Source organism: Xenopus laevis, chromosome 5S, assembly GCF_017654675.1.
Source record: "Xenopus laevis strain J_2021 chromosome 5S, Xenopus_laevis_v10.1, whole genome shotgun sequence".
Taxonomy (NCBI): Eukaryota; Metazoa; Chordata; class Amphibia; order Anura; family Pipidae; genus Xenopus; species Xenopus laevis.
In genome coordinates this window covers 6,708,971-6,724,888 of record NC_054380.1, presented here as the reverse complement: position 1 = coordinate 6,724,888, position 15,918 = coordinate 6,708,971, and the positions used below count along the sequence as shown (strand labels likewise).

At 46.0% G+C, this 15,918-nt stretch overlaps 2 protein-coding genes across 3 annotated transcripts in view; both read right to left on the bottom strand.

Moving 5' to 3' along the window:
- Positions 1-1,929: 1,929 nt before the first annotated feature.
- Positions 1,930-15,918, bottom strand: part of ptk7.S (protein tyrosine kinase 7 (inactive) S homeolog) — a 33,962-nt gene continuing 19,973 nt past the window's right edge. The window contains 10 exon segments of the mRNA NM_001099913.1: positions 1,930-3,830; positions 4,215-4,393; positions 5,058-5,209; positions 5,732-5,806; positions 6,190-6,422; positions 7,392-7,532; positions 7,669-7,860; positions 15,128-15,255; positions 15,485-15,632; positions 15,705-15,854. Coding sequence (NP_001093383.1) covers positions 3,664-3,830; positions 4,215-4,393; positions 5,058-5,209; positions 5,732-5,806; positions 6,190-6,422; positions 7,392-7,532; positions 7,669-7,860; positions 15,128-15,255; positions 15,485-15,632; positions 15,705-15,854 — 1,565 coding nt within the window. The 3' untranslated portion in view covers positions 1,930-3,663.
- Positions 7,850-14,572, bottom strand: LOC121394150. 2 transcript variants are annotated; one of them, XM_041564190.1, is made up of 2 exons: positions 13,501-14,572; positions 7,850-13,395 (listed from the first exon to the last, which is right to left on the bottom strand). In XM_041564190.1, exon 2 carries the CDS (start codon positions 11,995-11,997, stop codon positions 9,145-9,147), a length of 2,853 nt encoding a protein of 950 aa, XP_041420124.1. In that variant the 5' UTR covers positions 11,998-13,395; positions 13,501-14,572; the 3' UTR covers positions 7,850-9,144. The 2 variants fall into 2 exon arrangements, with proteins under 2 accessions (XP_041420124.1, XP_041420125.1); XM_041564191.1 differs by having other exon boundaries at positions 12,016-13,395; positions 13,501-14,569.

Genomic DNA, 15,918 nt, shown 5'->3' with positions numbered 1-15,918 from the left:
CTTTTCATCCTTTGCAAGTTAAAAAAATCGCTCCCGAAATCTCAATTTAATAGGGTAAAGAGTATTGTAATTGATGATCAATTACTTACCGTGCGATTAGATGAAATGCAGGAGAAATGCAGGGATCCAGGTTACCCCAAAAAGTTGTTGCAGGAGCAACGTAAGGAGGTAGAGAGAATTGAGACTAACAAAAAAAACAGGAAGTCGTGATAAATAACTGATTGATCGTATTCCCTTTGTTTCCAAATTTAATACCCTTAGCTACAATGTGTCAGCTATTGTCAAGAAACATTTTGAGAGAAGGTCTCCCAAATGTAACTAGTTTTAAAGAACTGCCAATTATGTTGTATAAGAGAAACAAAACCGTAGCTTCAACACTGGTTAAGTCAGATTTGGGCAGTCAGAAAATGAAAGAGTGTGTTACGGACTGTTATAAATGGTACTTTCCCTTGTCTAGGCTGCAACTGTTGCTCTAATTGCCAGAAGGGGGATACTGTACATTATCCCCGTGAGGGGACCCCCATTAAAATACGTGGGCCTCTAATTTTGTTGTATACACTAGAAAATGCCCGTGTGGCCTGATATACGTTGGACAAACCTCACGCCCCATTAGAGACAGGATTAGAGAGCACAAATCTGCAATTAGGACCAACAAAACAGATCAAGCAGTTGCATCCCATTTTTTAGAAGCCGGTCACGGAGTGCATCAATTGAAATTTCAGATAGTTGACCATGTTCCTATTCCTAGACGAGGAGGAGATCAAATTAAATTATTACTCAAAGAGGCACACTGGGGACACTTGCCCCATATGGGTTGAACATGGACTGCGATCTTCAAGCCATTTTTCGTTGGAATATGTTTTTAAATATTCTTTTAATTTGTTTTTAATGTTATGACTTACAGATACTGTGAATAGGCGACAAAGGGTTAACAAGTACAATAATTATCTATATTGACATTTTTATTGACATTATAACATTATGCATGCAAATTGTTTCTAATACTGACATGTGGCCAATAGGTGGCGAAAAAGTTGTTCTATAAAAGGGCTGTATGAGGCAGTAAATAGTTAGCTTGAAAAAAGGCCATGGAAGGCCTGAAACATTGCGGACCAGGTCATTTTGCCACCTCAACAACTTATGCCATAAAATTGTCATTTAACATGTTTATAAGCTTGTTCCCATTAACTAACCTGGAAGTACTGTTGCTCCAGTCAATATCTGGGTAATTAAAATCCCCCATTATCATTACTTTCCCCAAATGAACAGCCTTTTTCTATTTGCATCAGGAGCCTCCTCCTCTTCACTTACATTAGGGGGTCTTTAGCGACTCCTACAATTTACTTTCTGGAGCCTTTACAATCGGTGAAGAACTCCACCCATAAGACTTCTGACCAGTCATGTGACTCATTCAGCCATGTTTCGGCCACAACAATCACATCATATTTTCCGTCCCACACCAGCACCTCCAGCTCTCCCATTTTACCAGTCAGACTCCTTGCATTTGCAAACATACATTTAATACTGGTACCATACTGGTACCACATGTGCTCCTCCCTATCCTTAACAGTAACCCCAAGAAGATCGAGCCAACAAAGTGATTGAGATGACATATTTAGTGTTTTTGTCTAAGTGTTCCAAGTCTGTGTCTGTTCTTCAAGCTGACAGATTTTGTACAAGAAGCTTAATTTGTTTGCAAAGAGACATATTGGGCTGTATACTGGTAGTAAAATGAAAAATTTGTCAGGAAGACTTAGCTTTCACCTTTAAATATATGCACAATATATCCACTGAAAATGCTAAAATTCCTTCATTGAGCAGAGAGTAGCAGAACAATGTAAATGCGATGGAAAACATGTTTTTGTACCTATTTTATGTTGACAATTTATACACTTACTGTTCCAAAAGATAGACCCGGGAGAGAAATACTTATATAAAACATAAGTCATTTATTATGGGCAATAGATAAAACAAAAGTCAAATGTGGGCGGTACCATGGCCCAGTAATATAAATTCTAAACTTGGATATAAAAACAAATAATAAAAAAAGTTCGTAAAACAAAATATAAGGCCTGCCCTGGCGGAACTCCTTCATGATACAGGCACTTAGTGTGAGGGTTACTGGTTATACAAGGGGCCGGCTGCATTGCTCTATTAAGGAAAACTGGATCACTGGGGGAATTCCAGCAAGTTGTGCCCCATTCATCCCTATGGCAACGGGGAGCAAATCTCACACCAGTATCTGAGCTATCAATCAATATGTAGCCGTGTGCCATAGGAATTATGGGCCATTTCATTGCTGTGACGTCAGTCAAAAAAGGCAGCGATCCCCCATAGTGTACTTGCCCATAACAAACAGCAGCCTTAGGCAACATCAACAATACAAATAAGAATGGTAACAAAATGTGACAGCAACATGGTGGAGTACAACCCTGGGAGTGGGGGACAAAAGGACAGAGGGCCTCAGTAGAAACAGAAGGACAGAGGGAACGGAAGAAGAACAGACATTACATCTCTACTCCAGGCCTGGAAAAAGAGTGAGAGTTACCAAGAGAGACAGAGGGCCCGGGGGGAGAGAGACAGAGGGACAGAGAGGAGAGAGACAGAGAGGAGGCTTGAGAGGAGAGAGACACAGAGTGCCCCGTAGGAGAAAGACAGAGGGCCCGGGAGGAGAGAGACAGAGGTCCCGGGAGGAGAAGAGACATAGGGCCAGAGAGGAGAGGCAAAGGGGAAAGACACAGAGTGCCCCGTAGGAGAAAGACAGAGGGCCCGGGAGGAGACTTGAGAGGAGAAAGACAGAGGGCTTGAGAAGAGAGAGTCAGAAGGCCCGGGAGGCGAGAGTCAGAGGGCCTGGGAGGAGAGAGACAGAAGGACAGAGTTGCCTGGGAGGAGAAGAGAAATTCTCTCTCTACTCTTGGAGCAAACAGAAATAGTGGTGAAAAAGAAAGTGCTAAATCTCTTGAATTTTGTCCTCTACAGGGCAAGAATGGATTTAACATTTTAAATGCCTGGAAATGTAGCATCTACTAGTAGATTTTACAGTTCCAGGTTGCACAGTTATCTCTACATGGGCCACTTTGCCCACCTTCTTTCAGTAAAAAATGTCTCTCATGGACTCATCTCTTGCCATGGATAAAGGCCATGGATAAAGGCCCCCCATGGACCCATCTGCCTCCAGGGATCAAGGTCCTCCATGAAACCATTTACTGCCAGGATCAAGGTCCTCCACTGACCCATAGCCTTCCAGCTCAAAGTCTCAGCTATAAATGATTTCTCATAAAGCAGCTGTACTCTCAAAGGGCTGTACTCCCTTGTACCGACAAAGTAACATGATAGAGACTATATAAATATGGGGGTGAAACATACAATTAGTGTTAATGACCTGCTTCTTCTCTATGTACGTACAGACGTAAAAGGGGGTGAGAGGGCAAACATGCGGTCATGGTGCTTTTAGTGTGTTCCACAATTGGAAGGAATGAAGTAGAGTCGCCAGAAGTTCATATCAACCCACCTGATTATAAGCCTCTGATTTGCTGCCGGGATTATGTCCATTTATATCTCAGCATATAGGGATTGTGTGGCCAAATGTCCATCTGTCATTATTGTGTTAACATCTCCTGAGGCAAACGCTGTGCTTATTCGGTATCAGAGAGATCCCAAGGCTCACCCTTGAGTCTTTTTGCTGGAAGATAAATCCCCCAGTGTGTTGACTATTTCACTAAAGGAAGGTCGGTCCTTGGGGCTGGGGGCCCAGCAGCGCTGCATGAGTCTGTAGACCCTAGAGGAACATCCCTCTGGGGCCGGAAGCTTTAGGGAGCCATTCTGTAAACCTAGGGAGCAATAGACAGCACATTCCATTAGGACTTGGAATAAATAAGGTGCTAAAGGATGGGAGTAGTGAAGGAAATACTGGACCTGGAGCCAGCCCCTCCCACTGCAAGGTGAAACATAAAAGAGCTTTGGGACCTGGAGTCAGTCCCTCCCACTGCAGGGTAAAACATAAAGGAGCTATGGCACATGGAGCCAGTCCCTCCCACTGCAAGTTGAAACATAAAGGAACTATGGGACATGGAACCAGCCCCTCCCACTGCAGAGTGAAACATAAAGGAGCTATATGACATGGAGCCAGACCCTCCCACTGCAAGATGAAACATAAAGGAGCTATGGAACATGGAGCCAGCCCCTCCCACATACTCACTCCGCCAGTTACCTACCAGCAAGCACCTCCTCATCAGGCAGGGAGGTATAAGGCAGCTCCCCCAGGGTAAAGACCTCCCACATTAGCACCCCAAAGGACCAGACGTCTGATTTGGTGGAGAAGTCATCATCCTGAACTGCCTCGGGAGGCATCCAGCGGAGGGGCACCTTGGCCTGTCGAAGGGGGTGGTACTCGCTTGGAGGGAAGAAGTAAGAGTCAATATAAGATTACCATTCACTCAATACGGGGTAGAGGGGGTATTACTCAGTGCAAGAGAAGCAGTTCCAGTCAGCATTACATTCCCAGGCATCAAACACAGGGGGAGTGGGGCACACATGTGGTTAAAGGAACAGTAACACCAAAAAATGTAAGTGCTTTAACGTAATGAAAATATCATGTAGTGTTGCCCTGCACTAGTAAAACGGATCTGTTTGCTTCAGAAACACTACTATAGTTCATATAAACAAGCTGCTGTGGAGCAATGGCGGAAATTGAAAAACGGCTATATGGCACAGGTAAACTAATGGATAACGGATAACACCATTAGACAGACAGAGCTTATTTGCTATCTGCTGTGTAACCTGAACCTTTTCTCCTTTGAATGGCTGCCCCCATTGCTACACAGCAGCTTATTTATATAAACAATAGTAGTGTTTCTGAAGCAAACACACCAGTTTTACCAGTGCAGGGCAACACTACATTATATTTTCATTACTTTAAAACACTTATTTTTTGATGTGACTGTTCCTTTAACACTAATGGGTACAGGACCCCCCCTATTTACTCCCACAAGTATAAATTAGAAGCACAGCAGCCAGAAATTAAGAGCCCCCCCCCACCCACCGTGTTCAAGTCCCACCTGCTGTACACATCCTTGCTCAAGCCCAGGGCAGAAACCTTCACCAACCGCTGGGCACTGACGAGGCAGTTCCGGGCTGCAAGGTCCTTGTGTACAAAGCGACTGTTAGACAGGTGCTCCATCCCCAGCGCCACCTGAGAACAGAGAGATACCTGCACACAAATAGGGGTTATACAAGGGGGTTATACATGGGGTAGATGCTTGGGTTACAGGTAATGGTCTGAGTCCACACACAAGTACACTGGCACAAGCATCTGAGCATTGGTATGAATAGAATAAAAGAAAAATGTGTTCCACTCCATCCAATAATAAATCTGCCTGTCTCAATAAGTTTTACAGGGTGTCACCTACAGAGCATAAACCATGGCTAATGCCCTCACATCTCTTTGCTTGAGGCACCCATACCCCCCCCCCACCTTCTTAATGGGAAGGGAGCTGCTGCTGAGCCTCATGGGAAGGAAAGCTGCAAGGACAGGACAGAGCCCAGTGTTGCAGAGGCTCATGGGAAGGGAGGCTGCAGGGACAGGACAGAGCCCCGTGTTGTGGAGGCTCATGGGAAGGGAGGCTGCAGGGACAGAACACAGCCCAGTGTTGCTGGGGCTCATGGGTAAGGGGGGAGAAACAGGAGAGTGGAAGGGGTGGGGGTGCTGTGCATGTGGGAGAAGTGAAATCACCTTGTGCTTGGAGCTTAAGGGCTTCGGCTTCTCATCTTGGCTCCTGGAAATCCGCAGAAACTGTTTCAGATCCCCCTGCAATATAAGAATGTGGGTCACTCCTTACATATTAACTAGCACCACTAAGCACAAAAGAAAGTGGGGGTCACTGCTCCCTACAGCACCCAAAGTTTAGTACCAATGGCACGTACTAGCAAACCCAAAGCAAATGGGGTCAGTGCTCCTTACAGCACCCACAGGTTAGTAGCACTGGCATGTACCATAGGAAAAAAGTAAATGGGGGTCAATGCTCCTTATAGCACCCAAAAGTTAGTACCATTGGTCTGTAGTCAGATAATTACCACTGGCACTTACCATGGAGCACAAGGTGGAAGCAGGGTACTAACATGACATTTACGGAGAAGCAGAAAACAAAAGATTGGATACATGGGCAAAATCAGAACCCAAAACCTGCTCACCAGGTCAACATATTCCAGGACAATGTAGTGTGGTTCTGCCTCTCGGCACTGCCCAAGCAGGCGCACCACATTAGCGTGGTTCAGTTTGGAGAACATGTCTAATTCCCTCCTGAAATCCATCTGAAGCTGTTCATTCCGGGTCTGAAGTGCCTTCACCAGAACCACCAACTCCCCTGCAGCTGAATCCGCACTGGGAGCCTTAGCCAGGAACACCTCCCCAAATTCACCCCGACCTGCAAGAGGCAACACAGAGCGTTCATTTAATACACTAATACACAGTACAAGGAGTACAGCCCCCAATATTAATAGCAAATACAGAAAGCATGTGAAATGCAGGGGCACAGTACCATCTAGGAGAATACAAGGTTCTGGGTTCTATAGAGTACAAATTAAGGAGACACAGTACCATACAGGGGAGTATAAGGTTAATGCAGAACTTAACCCTAAAAATGAATATGGCTAAAAATGCCATATTTTATATAGTGAACTTATTGCACGAGGCTAAAGTTTCAGTCAATATGAGCAATGATCCAGGACTTCAAACTTGTCACAGGGGGTCACCATCTTGGAAAGTGTCTGTGACACTCACATGCTCAGTGGGCTCTGATTGGCTGTTGAGAAGCTAAGCTTAGGGCTCGTCACTAATTATCCAGCAGAAAATGAGCTTCCCTGGCTGTAATATAAGCTGATGCTACAGGTTTGCTGATTATTCAATTCTGATGCTAATTGCACTGGTTTCTGTGCTGCCATGTAGTAATTATGTGTATTAATTATCAGCCTTATATTGTGACATTTCTATTCTATATGTACTGTATATTGTGAGTGGGTCCCTTAGCTCAGTAAGTGACAGCAGCACAGAGCATGTGCAGTGAATCAGCAGAAAAGAAGATGGGGAGCTACTGGGGCATCTTTGGAGACACAGATCTTTACTGCTAAATGGCTGTGGTTGCCTTGGGCTGGTACAGAAGCACAAAACATAATGTACAATATTTCTAGCTATTTCTTTATTTAGGCTTTAGTTCTCTTTTAAAGGGACAAAGCAATAGAGAAATACAAAATTAAAGGGTCACGGTCTATACAGGGGTGCAAAAAGTTTATGGGGACACAGTACCAGGGTCAGGAGGATTTTGGAGACATAGCTTTGGAGTTAAGGAGAGAGAATGCCCAAAAGGCTAGTAGCCACACTCATTTGCATTCCATACCGAGGGTTGTGATTGGGTGTAGGCTGGCACGAGGGAAAGTGATCTTGTCGCCAGAGCTGTGTCTCTTGTTGCTCAGTGTGGTGAGTGGAATCTCTTCAGGGATTTCAGCCGTGGTCTGGCCATTCTGCAGCAATGTAACACCTGGGGAGAGACTGGGTCAGCTAACTGTGCCAATATAGCAAGTACCACCCCTGCTGCCCAATGATTGGGTGACAATACAGCAACTAGACATGATGAGTGTTGTAGTTCAGGAATGCCTAAGTAAATAGAAGCTCACCATTCAGGCACTCCATTTCTGGCTCATCTCCCTCATGCTTGTCAAGTCTCCGAGACTTTCTGCGCTTCTTGCAGTACAACATGAGCCCCAAAACTATGATCATGTAAGTGACAGCAGCAACAACAGAGAGAACAATTGTCTGGATCAGTTTGTATGGGGAATCTGGCTCACTGGCTCCCCCTGGTGGCTTGTCTGTGAGTAGATTGGATTGAAAAAAGACCAAAAGCCATCACAAAACACAAATCCAAACTAACTCAATGCATTCATGTATGTAAACTATAGACAGACCAATCTATACTAATTGTACATGAAAGTGTCACTATAGCTTTGGATATTATACTTGTTCAAGAAATCATCCAAACCCCTCTTAGGGCAGAGACACAAGGTCAGATTCGGGGAGATTAGTCGCCCGGCGACAAATCTCCTCTTCTTCGGGGCGACTAATCTTCCCGAACTGCCTTCCCACCGACTAGAATGCAGGATGGCAATTGGAGCGCTTCGTTGTCCAAAGTCGGAAAACGAAGCGCCCCGAGTGCCATCCTGCCGGCGATTTTCATTCTAGCCGGAGGGAAGGCAGTTTTTGGAGATTAGTCGCATTATAGTCAATGGGCTTCTTTTGTATGTGTGTTTTGTCGCAGTGAATGTTTCTGCCGGGAATTTTCGTTGCAGTTTCACGAATTCCGCACATGGTGAAATTTGGAATTTTGCCACGAAGAATCCATTTGTTCATCACTACTTCTCATAAAAGGCAATTATTAGTCTGGCAAGATCTGTTACCATGCTGGCTAAAACCCATAGTGATTTTCAATGTAGTCCAGTATCTTATCCCTTTTTCCCCCTTCCAAAAGCTTTCCTACCACTGATGTCAAACTAAGTCCTATAGTTTTCACTCTAAGAACAGGATCCCTTCGGGTTCTATTAACAAGTAAGCCTTTATTAAAGGAAAACTATACCCAAACAATGTAGGTCTCTATAAAAAGATATTGCATAAAACAGCTCATATGTAAAATCCTGCTTCATGTAAATAGAAAGATTTTAGACTTACCGGAAAATCTTTTTCTAGTAGGCCCGAACTGTCAGTGCAGACGTCAGGGTTTTGTCTTCATTCACCTCTGGAGGCAGGACAGAAACTTGATCTTTTGCTCTCATGGTCCCTCCCACTGTATATATGGCTTGTCTCCACCTCCACATCTCAGTTCCGTTGTAAAGCTCAGCCGGTGGAGATAGTACAGATAGAAGGAAGATGAAGAGACACAGATAGAAGATAGCGAGAAAGAAATCCCAATGCCCATACTAAAATCAGCCTGGGTGGGACTTACTGCACTGACAGTTCGGGCCTACTAGAAAAAGATTTTCCGGTAAGTCTAAAATCTTTCTTTCTCTAGTCGGCCCTCCTGTCAGTGCAGACGTCAGGGGACGTCCAAAAGCTTTTCCATATCCAGGGTGGGCACGTACACTTGTGAACTGATTTTAGTCCTATTGTGCAACTGCAGCCTGCAAAACTTTGCGGCCAAACGTGGCCGATGTAGAAGCATGAACATTTAACTTATAAAACTTGATGAACGTATTCGGAGAAACCCAAGTAGCTGCCTGGCAGATCTGTTCCGCTGTAGCCAGATTCTGTAACGCCCACGAAGTGCTTTGTGCCCTTGTGGAGTGGGCTTTGACTGAAAACGGTCTTCCACTACCGCTGTCATCATAAACTTTGTTAATAGTATCAACGAGCCAACGTGCTATAGTCCTCTTAGACACAGGGCGTCCCTTGTGTGCGGTAGCATACGAAACAAGCAAGGAATCGGAATGCCTAAAGGTCTCTGACCTCCTGAGATAAATACGAAGTGCCCTAACGACATCCAACGTATGCAGTTTTGCTTCCTTATCATTCGATGGGTTCGGGCAAAAAGAAGGTAAAATGATATCTTGGTTCATGTGTCGTTCGGAAACTACCTTTGGAAGAAAACCAGGGGTGGTCCTGAGGACCGCTTTATCTTGGTGTAACGTGAGCCATGGCTCCCTGCAGGAAAGGGCTGCTAACTCAGAAACCCGTTTTGCAGATGTAATCGCAATTAAGAAGGCAACTTTTAGTGATAACCACTTCAGCTCGCACGTCGATAACGGTTCAAAGGGTGGTCGTTGTAGTCCCGTGAGAACCAAGGGTAGACTCCAAGTAGCCAAGGGTTCCCGAAGGGGAGGTCGGGCTCTAGTTACTCCTTTTATGAAATGTTGTACAGTAGGATAATTTGCCCATCTCCGATGAGTCAGAGCAGTCAGCGCGGAAATCTGAGTCTTCAGTGTACGGAGAGCGAGTCCCTTTTGGAACCCGTCTGCTAAAAATTCGATAACTTGAGTGGAATTAACAGAATCCCAAGGAATATCCCTGTGAGTGCACCAGGTAATAAAAGTCCTCCAGGTCTTATAGTACACCTTTGAGGTGGACGGCTTTCTAGCTTGCAATAAAATGTTCACTGCCGTCCGTGAGAAACCGCGCTGTAAATACCAGTTGGTTTCAAGAGCCACGCAGTCAATCTGAGCATTGCTACATTCGGATGTTTGATTGGCCCTTGTGTTAGTAAGTCTGGACGTAGAGGCAATCGCCACGGAGGGGCTATGGATAGTGTGATGAGATCTGAGTACCAAACTCTGTTTGGCCAGTCTGGTGCAATTAAAATGGTAGTTGTGTTGGATTGTTTTAGTTTTCTGATTACCCTGGGTAGAATCGCCAAGGGTGGGAAAGCATACACGAGGTTGAAGTCCCATGGCACCACTAGGGCGTCTATTAGGAACGCCTTTGGGTCTTTCGTTCTGGTGCAGTAAAGGGGAAGTTTTTTGTTGATTCTGGAAGCGAACATGTCCACCTCCGGGGTTCCCCACCTTCGGGTCAGCTGCTGAAAGAGTCCGTCGTGCAAGGACCACTCTCCCTGGTCCATGGATATCCTGCTCAGGTAATCCGCTTCCCAGTTCTGTACCCCTGGGATGAATACTGCGGAGATGTTGGTCACCGTGCTTTCCGCCCAGGTGAGTATGCGGGAGACTTCCTGCATGGCTGCCCTGCTGCGTGTGCCGCCCTGTCTGTTGACATATGCTACGGCTGTTGCATTGTCTGACTGCACTCGTACTGCCCGGGACTGCAAGATTGACGACCATCCCTCCAGGGCTAGAGCAATAGCTCGCAATTCCAGCACATTGATGGGTAACTTGCTTTCTTGAGTTGACCAAATCCCTTGGAGAGTCAGTCCGTGGTAAACTGCACCCCAGCCCCTGAGGCTCGCATCCGTCGTCACTACTTCCCAGGAAGTGGTCTGGAGGCTTCTCCCTTGTAGGAGATTTGGCAGAACTGTCCACCAAAGGAGCTCCTTCCTCGTCGCTTGGCAGAGAGGGATAATCTGTTCCAGAAATTGATGATTTCTGTTCCAGTGTCTGAGAAAGTTGTGCTGCAGGGGTCTGAGATGAAACCTGGCAAAGGGAATGGCTTCCAGCGCCGCCACCATCAGTCCCAGGAGACGCAAGCAGTCCTCTGCCGAGGTCTCCTCCTGTTGGAGAACTGATAGAGTGGTCTGTTGTAACTTGAGGGCCTTGTCGCGTGTCAAGTACACCTTTTGGACAGCGGAGTTGAATTGCAGGCCGAGAAAAACAATCGTCTGACTTGGGGTGAGCGAACTCTTTTTGTGGTTGATCAGCCAACCATGTTGTGTGAGCACCTGCAGACACAAGCTGGTGTCTTTGTGTGCTTGTTGAGCTGTGGGTGCCTTTATCAAGAAATCGTCGAGATATGGGATAATGTTGACTCCCAGAGACCGGAGGTAGGCCACAATGGGTACGAGGACCTTCGTGAAGACGCGTGGAGCTGTACAAAGACCAAATGGCAGCGCCGTAAATTGATAATGAGCTTCTCCTATGGCGAATCTGAGATACTTTCTTGAAAAAGGAGAAATGGGTATGTGCAAGTAGGCGTCTTGTAGATCTATGGACGTCATGAAGATGTCCGGTTCCATGTTTGCAATCACCGACCGTATTGATTCCATCCTGAATCTTTGTATCAGTATCATAGGGTTTAGGGGCTTTAGATTCAGCACAGGTCGGAAGGAACCTTCCTTTTTGCGAACTAGAAATAGATTTGAGTAGAACCCCTTGTACCTTTGTGACGTGGGAACCTGCTCGATTACCCCTGTGAGAAGTAGCGTGTCCACAGCCCGTTGGAGTAAGTGGAGCTTGTGAGGAGCAGTGGTCGATGGAGTGAACCTCCCTAGAGGAAGGCAAGGGGAAAAAGGGATCTTGTATCCTTGTCTGATTATGGATAGCACCCAATCGTCTGTCACATGTGTTTCCCATATCCCGATGAATTCTTGAAGCCGGCCCCCCACGTGTTGTGTTCCGACTCGTTGTGGTGAGTCAGGCAGAGTTAGGTTTGGTAGAGATAGGCTTTCTGGTATTGCGTGCCTGTTGCTGCCAGTTTTGCCTTCCTCGTCTGGCGGTCTGCTCTGTTGAGGGATTTTTGTTGTAGGTGCGAAAGGAACGAAAAGGTCTCGATTGAGAGGACCAGGATCTCTTGCCTGTGTATCTATTATTTGGTTCAGATCTGGGTCTTTTACCCGTGGGCAGGAAGGTACTCTTACCTCCAGTTACTTCAGATATGATTTGTTTTAAATCAGGACCGAAAAGCGAGTCACCAGTAAACTTTAGTGACAAAAGTCTCAGTTTTGATGCGGTATCGCCTGTCCAGTGTCTGAGCCACAGGGCTCTGCGAGCAACTACCACATTTGCTGTAGTTTTTGCAGCAAGCTTTGTGACCTCCATTGATGCGTCTGCCAAAAAGGCTATGGCAGTAGACAGTCTTTCCACCTCCCCCTGTAACTGTTGTTTGGTTTCCGGGGGATGTCGTGCTAGCTCCTGTGCCCAATGTTTAGCCGTGCGGGCTAGGCCTGCTGAAGCTGCTGCAGGTCGAAGCATTGCGGCTGCCTGTGTGTAGGATTTCTTTAGGATAGATTCCATACGTCTGTCTAAGGGATCCTTGAAAGCCGCTTCCTCCGCCGGTAATGCGGTGTAGCGAGATAAGCGAGCAACCGCTGAATCCACCTTTGGGGCCTTATCCCATTTCTTTTGGTGCTCTTCTGGTACCGGATACGTTTTAAAGAATCTCTGTGTAAGTGCAATACGGCGGTCTGGTTGTGACCACTCAGTCTCAATTGCTTGTGTGATGGAATGAAATATAGGAAAGGTTAATTTAGATTTTTTGTGAACACCTAGTAGCCTGTCTGCCTTTGAGAGGACAGTTGTTTCATCCTTGATTTCCAAGGTCTGCATCATCTCTCTTAATAGTCGCTTTGCGATCTCTGGAGTGGCTGCGGGTGTAGGATTTTCATTCTCAGAGTCTGACTCAGAATGTAGCTGTGAGTGATCAGAGCTATCTGATTCCTGACATAGTTCCTCTCCTTCTGTATCAGAGGCTTGTCCCTCCTCAGATTCTGAGGAGTGAGATAATGTGACATGTGCTTTACGCTTGCTAGTTGTAGATTTTTTGGGTTCCCTGTGAGTAGGGGGTGGTTGTACTGTTTTCATAATCCATTGGAGAAATTCTCCAATTTGAGCTGGCCCCTGATCAGATGTCTGGGCAACAGGTTCATTGTCCCAGACTATTGGGATGGGACTCTGAGAGTGTCTCTGAGGCGTAGTTTGAGAGGGAGTATGTGGTGCTGAGGTAGCTTCTTGCGGAGGTAGTGACTGAATGATCTGTGGGGATAATACAGGAGGATCGGTTGGTAAGGAAGGTTTGGGGCTGGGTTTGCAGTCAGAGCAATAGTTGCGCTCAGTTTTTCTGAGGGAATGTTTGCATACCTTGCATTTAGGTAGCTTTTCAGGTCGCTTCTTCTTAACTGACTTAACCACCTCTCTGAGCTCTTGAAGAGAGTCCGTTTCCTCCATAATGACGATCGTTATGTTTTACCGCCAACTATGTAGAGTTCCGTCTCTCACCGCAGTTTCTACAGTATGCGCTGTGCGTAGCGCGCGCTGACGTCAGCACGCTCCCTTCTATGGCGCGAAGAGAACTGCTGCGCGCCTATCTGGCGCGTTGCTTAGCAACCGGCGGCTCTCCCGCCTAAGAATTCTCGGCAGTAGCCGTCCATTTACTCACATGCTGTTCAGTTAAGGTCAGTAGAACGGCAATATCGTCTTTCTAAACTATAGAAGGAGACGCCAGGTCCTTGAGTCCTTCCCTCAGGGTATCCCCATAAACAATACGGTTCTGTGCGTCACACCCAAATAAAACAAGGCCCATTGCAGTAATAGCTGCAGCTCTGCGTGTCATATGTGCCTCTAGTTATGGCAGCTCTGCGTGCCGTATGGGGACCTCAAAAAGGCAGCTCTGCGTGCCGTATGGGGACCTCAAAAAGGCAGCTCTGCTTGCCAAGAGTCATCCCTGGAAACGGAAGCAGGCAGCTCCGTATGCAACCTGAGTAGAAGAAGGGCAGCTCTGCGTGCCCTAATGTAGAAAAAGGTGGGCAGCTCTGCGTGCCACATGATAAATAAAGAGGTGCAGCTCTGTGCACCCGAAGTGTATAAAGGGCAGCTCTGCGTACCCTAACACTGTAGTAGAGCGACAGCTCTGCGTGTCACCAATTCCAGACAAGGTAGCTTTGCGTACCTGAATAATAGAAGTTGAATAAGTAACTGAAAACAATAAATAATAAATAAAATAAAAAACAAAATAAAAAATAATAATAATGATGTCCTTAACCTCCGAGGCAGGACAAAGAACTGAGATGTGGAGGTGGAGACAAGCCATATATACAGTGGGAGGGACCATGAGAGCAAAAGATCAAGTTTCTGTCCTGCCTCCAGAGGTGAATGAAGACAAAACCCTGACGTCTGCACTGACAGGAGGGCCGACTAGAGAAAAACCATTTTCATAATAATATACTTTTCTAGTAGTATGTGCCATTGGGTAATCATAAATAGAAAATTGCCATTTTAAAAAATAAGGGCCGCCCCCTGGGATCGTAGGATTCACTGTACTCACAAACATACCAACAAACCATACATGTTAGGTCACATGAGCCAATTAACAGACAGAGTTGTGTCTTTTGCTTCAACATTTCTTCCTGTTACAGTTAGAGCTGCAGTATTTCTGGTCAGGTGATCTCTTCCTGTTACAGTTAGAGCTGCAGTATTTCTGGTCAGGTGATCTCTTCCTGTTACAGTTAGAGCTGCAGTATTTCTGGTCAGCTGATCTCTGAGGCAGCACACAGACCATCATGAAATGGTGGCTCAAGGCAAGAGATGTAAAAGGGCAAGATTTACTTAAATATATATTCCAGTTTGGTAAGATTCTTTAATATGCCACTTAATATGATATGAACTATCTGTTGCTTAAGTGTTCATTTTGGGGGTATAGTTTTCTTTTAAGCTGGTAATACAACTGTAATAACAGCCCATTTCCCCAGCACTTAGGCTGCTCTCTTACCCACAACATATAGAAACGTGTCTCGGTGCTTGATGTCACAGGCATTTCCAGCAATGCAAGCGTATTTGCCAGCATCCTCATTGGTCACATGGTAAATGACTAGTGAGCCATTTGGCATAATCTGTATTCTGAAGAGAGAGAGAGACTGTTGTTAGAAGCAGGGCAGTAGGGGGCCCAGCAGGTGGTACAATGGGCAGAGACAAGAGGGAATAGCAGGTGAGTTCCAGTGAAATAGGAGGGCAGTGAAGGTGAGTTCCAGGTATTGGGAAAGAGTGGACAAGCTCTAGGGAACTGTTGATCCCAAGGAATTGCATTCTTCCAGGCTGGCATTTTATTTGCTACAAACATGGCTCTCACCGTGGGTAATGCTTGATATCCACCATGACGTCTCTACTTTGCCACTGGATGTGTGGGGTAGGGTCGCCTCCTGCTTGGCAGTGCAGTACCGCTGTGTGGCCCTGATACACAGTCGTGTTCTCTGGTTCTATCTTGAAGCTGATCAGGACTGGAAAAAGAAGGAGGAGTTAGACACTAACACAAGTAACTCAACTTGCCTTTTATAGGTACAGAGACTAACCTGCTACAGTCAGGTGCACGGCTGCTTGTATCTTCCCCTGCTGGCTGTTAGAAGCAATACATGTGTAATTCCCAGCATCCCTCCGGGTCACAGGCTGGAAGTGAAGGAGGCCTGCATTAGACTCCACGTGTGCAGGGAGGTCACTTCCATCTGGTGCAAAACAGGAAAAGAATGTGCTAAAACATTTAAGGGCCCACCTACAAGTTAAAGAAAA